This window comes from Mandrillus leucophaeus, unplaced genomic scaffold (genome assembly GCF_000951045.1).
Source record: "Mandrillus leucophaeus isolate KB7577 unplaced genomic scaffold, Mleu.le_1.0 Scaffold22, whole genome shotgun sequence".
NCBI lineage: Eukaryota > Metazoa > Chordata > Mammalia > Primates > Cercopithecidae > Mandrillus > Mandrillus leucophaeus.
This window is the reverse complement of record NW_012102254.1, coordinates 1,209,028-1,213,761: the sequence shown is the minus strand read 5'-3', so window position 1 is coordinate 1,213,761 and position 4,734 is coordinate 1,209,028. Positions and strand designations below refer to the sequence as shown.

The window sequence follows — 4,734 nt, the reverse complement described above, 5'->3', positions numbered from 1 at the left end:
TGTTAGCCAGGATGGTCTCGATCTCCTGACCTCGTGATCCACCCATCTCGGCCTCCCAAAGTGCTGGGATTACAGGCTTGAGCCACTGCGCCCAGCCACCCAGCTAATTTTTTGTAGTTTTAGTAAACACAGGGTTTCACCATGTTGGCCAGGCTGGTGTCATCACCAGTCATCACTTGAGAACTCCTGATCTCAAGTGATTCACCCTCCTCGACCTCCCAAAGTGCTGGGATTACAGGCATGAGCCACTGGGCACAGCCTGCACCAGCACCATTTGTTGAAAAGATTATTCTCTCTGCTTTCTCCATTGAATTTCCCTTCTCCTTTGTCAATGACAAACTTACTATATTTGTGTGTCTCTACTTCCAGGTTTTCTATTCTGTAACATTGATCTGTCTATTCCTTTGCCAAAAACCTGTACACAAATGTTTAAGCAGCTTTATTCATAATTGCTAAAACTTGGAAGCAACCAAGATAAGATGTCCTTCAATAGGTGAATGAGTAAACAAACTGTGGTACATCCATACAATGGAATATTATTCAGTGAGAAAAAGAAACAATCTATCAAGCCACAAAAAGACACACAGGAATCTTTTTTTTTTTTTGAGACAGAGTCTTGGAGTCTCGCTCTATCACCCAGGCTGGAGTGCAGTGGTGTGATCTCAGCTCACTGCAAACTCCGCCTCCCAGGTTCACGCCATTCTCCTGCCTCAGCCTCCCAGGCAGCTGGGACTACAGGCACCCACCACCACGCCTGGCTAATTTGTTGTATTTTTTAGTAGAGACAGGGTTTCACCATGTTAGCCAGGGTGGTCTCCATCTCCCGACCTCATGCTCCACCTGCCTTGGCCTCCCAAAGTGCTGGGACTACAGGCATGAGCCACCGCGCCCAGCCAAAGACACACAGGAATCTTAAAGGCATATTGGAAAGTGAAAGGAGTAAATCTGAAAAGGCCACATGCCGAATTATTCCAAATGTACGATATTCTAGAAAAGGAAAACTGTGAAAATAGTAAAAACATCAGTGGTTCCCAGTGTATCTGGGGGAGGGAGGGATAAACAGGTGAAAAGGTTTTTGTTTTTTATTTTTGAGACGGAGTCTTCCTCTATCACCAGGCTGGAGTGCAATGGCACAATCTTGGCTCACCATAACCTCTGAATCCCTGGTTCAAGCAATTCTCCTATCTCAGCCTCCCGTGTAGCTGGGATTACAGGCGCCTGCCAACACACCCAGCTAATTTTTGTATTTTTAATAGAGATAGTGTTTCACCATGTTGGCCAGGCTGGTTTTGAACTCCCAGTGTTCAGTGATCAGTCCATCTCTGCCTCCCAAAGTGCTGGGATTACAGGCGTGAGCCACCATGTCCAGCCCAGAAGAGGTATTTTTTAGGGCAGTGAGACATTCTATAAGACATCATGATGGTGATACATGTCATCATACATTTATCAAAACTCGGAATGTACAGCAGATACAGAATGTAAACCAGAATGTACAACACAATAATATAGTTCATAGCACTATGAACTATAGTTAACAATAATGTATCAATATTGGTTTATCAATTGTAACAAATGTACCACACTAATGCAACATGTTACTGATAGGAGAAACTGCGTGTGAGGGTATACACTTAAGGAGTTATATGGAAATTCTCTATACTTATTGCTAAATTTTTCTGGAAACCTAAAAGTACTCTAAAAAACAAAGTCTAGGCCGGGCACGGTGGCTCGCGCCTGTAATCCCAGCACTTTGGGAGGCCAAGGCGGGTGGATCACAAGGTCAGGAGATCGAGACCATCCTGGCTAACACGGTGAAACTCCATCTCTACTAAAAATAAATTTAAAAAATTAGCCTGGCATGGTGGCAGGCGCCTGTAGTCCCAGCTACTCGGGAGGCTGAGGCAGGAGAATGGCGTGAACTCAGGTGGTGGAGCTTGCTGTGAGCCAAGATTGCGCCACTGCACTCCAGCCTAGATGACAGAGCAAGACTCCATCTCAAAAAAAAAAAGTCTATTAGTTGACGGTGGTGGCTCATGCCTGTAATTCCAGCACTTGGGAGAGGCCGACGTGGGCGGATCACCTGAGGTCAAGAGTTCAAGACCACCCTGACCAATATGATGAAACCCCATCTCTACTAAAAATACAAAAATTAGCTGGGCGTGGTGGTATGCCCCTGTAATCCCAGCTACTTGGGAGGCTGGGATAGGAGAATCACTTGAACCTGGGAGGCGGATGCTGTAGTGAGCCAAGATCGCACCATTGCACTCCAGCCTGGGCAACAAGAGCGAAACTCCGTCTCAAAACAAAAAAGTCTATTAAAAACAAAAATAGACCAGGCACAGTGGCTCACGCCTGTAATCCCAGCACTTTGGGAGGCCGAGGCAGGCAGATCACAAAGTCAGGAGTTTGAGACCAGCCTGGCCAACATGGCAAAACCCTGCCTCTACTAAAAATACAAAAATTAGCTGGGCATGATGGCACGTGCCTGTAATCCCAGCTACTCGGGAGGCTGAGGTAGGAGAACTGCCTGAACTAGGACCCAGGAGGCGGAGGCTGCAGTGCGCCAAGATCATGCCACTGCACTCCATCCTGGGCTACAGAGCGAGACTGTATCAGACAAAACAAAACAAAACAAAACAAAAATACCTGAGCATGGTAGTGCATGCCTATAGCTCCAGCTACTCAGGAGGCTAAGGCAGGAGGATCGCTTGAGCTCAGGAGTTTGAGGTCCATCTCAGCAACATACCAAGACCATGTTTTTTTTTTAAGAACAAACAAAGAAAAACACTGAATAACCTATGCTTTTGTTCCAACAGAATATGCTGTCCAGAAGACCGCCTGTGAGTAAAGCAAAAATTATGCTCTACAGATAAAACTGTCCACAATTCTTAATTGTTATTCTAACTTTAATCAATACATTTTAATAGAAAAAAAAAAGATAGTAACTATCCCACTAGTTCTGCTTGTTCCTGTGTCCTTCCCACACTGGGACCAGCAAGGTTCTCTGGTGAGCAGTGCCTCTTCCCTATCAGGGCAAGTAGCACAGTGGCCAATGCTGCTGCAGTCTGGGATTTATATCCCCCTCACTCACATGCTTTTCACAGCCAACCACAGAAGCTGTTGATCTTTCTTAAATCCAGGTGGGAAAGATATCCAAGGACAAGGGAGACTCTTACCAAGTGGAGTGACCCGGGGCTGAACATCCTTCAGAACTTCATGTAGCCACTCCGTGAACCGAACATAATAAAGATCGGAGAAAATGTCATCTACCCTTCCATTTTCAAAAAGATACTAAAAGAAAAACAATTAATAGAAGTTATTGGTAGTCTCCTGAACAAGGCTTTCAGGGGAAATAAATATATTTTTCTACCAGTACTACTATCCTTCCCTACCCATTCACACCTCAACAAACTAAGGCACCAGCATGTGACACTTCCATAGTATGCTTAAGCTCATGTGACTGATTCTCATGACATTCTTGAGAGTTCGGTAAATAAGGCAGATGTTGTGAATGGTATTTCACCCAAAAAAGGCATTGTTTTGTGTTAGCAAAAATCATTAATAGGCTCTAGGGTCAGTCTTCCATTAGATATTATGTAAATTAAATAACATGTGCAAGTCTTTTAATTTCTGGGGTTCAGTTTCCTTGCCTGTAAATGGAGATGATGGTATCTGCCTTCCAGGACTGGGGAGAGCACAGAATGAAAGCATGTAAAGCAATTCACACAGTACTTAGGTTAGGACCACCGAGAGAGGAAAAAACTAGGAGGCAGACATGTCTCAAGACTAGGCCAACAGAATGAGTCCCAACCAGTAAGCCCTACTCTACTATACTGTGATTTCTCCTCAAAAGCCTTCAAGCACTAAAATATCCACCTCTGCTCCCTTGAACTGCCAGTCTGCAAATTTCCGTTATGCTTCACCACAGATGTCCTGAAAACCTAACTATATTGGTATATTATTCTAGCTAGACTCCTTCAAATAAGTATTTAGTGTTAATGCAGGGAACAATGAGAAGGAAAGTTCTATGCTGGCACAAGACTTTGTTTTGAATAAATTACTTTCATGAAAATCAGGTTTACTTTAACAAAAAGAAAAGTGTTACATAAATGCTTTGTGAATTACACACAAAAAAAGGTCAAGGTAATTACCAATAATGTAACAGAAGTTTCTCTAGGTAGTAGGATGATGAATAATGTTTGTTTTCCTATTTTATTATTTATTTTATGCATTTATTTTTTAAGAGGCAAGGTCTTGCTTTGCAGCCCAGACTGAATGAAGTGCAATGGCACAATCATAGCTGACTGTAGCCTCGAACTGCTGGGCTCAAGCAATCCTCCTGCCTCAGCCTCCCAAACAGCTGGGACTACAGGTGTGCACCACCACACCCGGCTAATTTTTTTTCTTTTCATTTTTGAGACAGGGTCTCACTCTGTCACCCAGGCTGGAGTGTAGTGGCATAATCATGACTCACTACAGCCCCAACCTCTGGGGCTTAAGCAATCCTCCCACCTCAGCCTCCCAAGCAGCTGGGACTACAGGCACGCACTACCATACCCAGCTAATTTTTTGTAGAGATGGGGTTTCACTATATTGCCTAGGCTGGTCTCAAACTCCTGCGGCTCAAGCGATCCTCCTGCCTGAGCCTCCCAAAGTTCTGGGATTACAGGTGTGAGACATCTCGCTTGGCTCGTATTTTTTTTCTTTTTTTTTTGAGACAGAGTCTCGCTCTGT

The 4,734-nt window shown here is 44.2% G+C and overlaps 1 protein-coding gene across 2 annotated transcripts in view; it reads right to left on the bottom strand.

Annotated features, from left to right (window-relative positions):
• Positions 1-4,734, bottom strand: part of QRICH1 (glutamine-rich 1) — a 92,749-nt gene that overhangs the window by 16,592 nt on the left and 71,423 nt on the right. For both annotated transcript variants that reach the window (XM_011980960.1, XM_011980957.1), the window contains exon 7: positions 3,177-3,291. In XM_011980960.1, the coding sequence (XP_011836350.1) occupies positions 3,177-3,291 (115 nt within the window). The remainder of the gene's footprint in view (positions 1-3,176; positions 3,292-4,734) is intronic.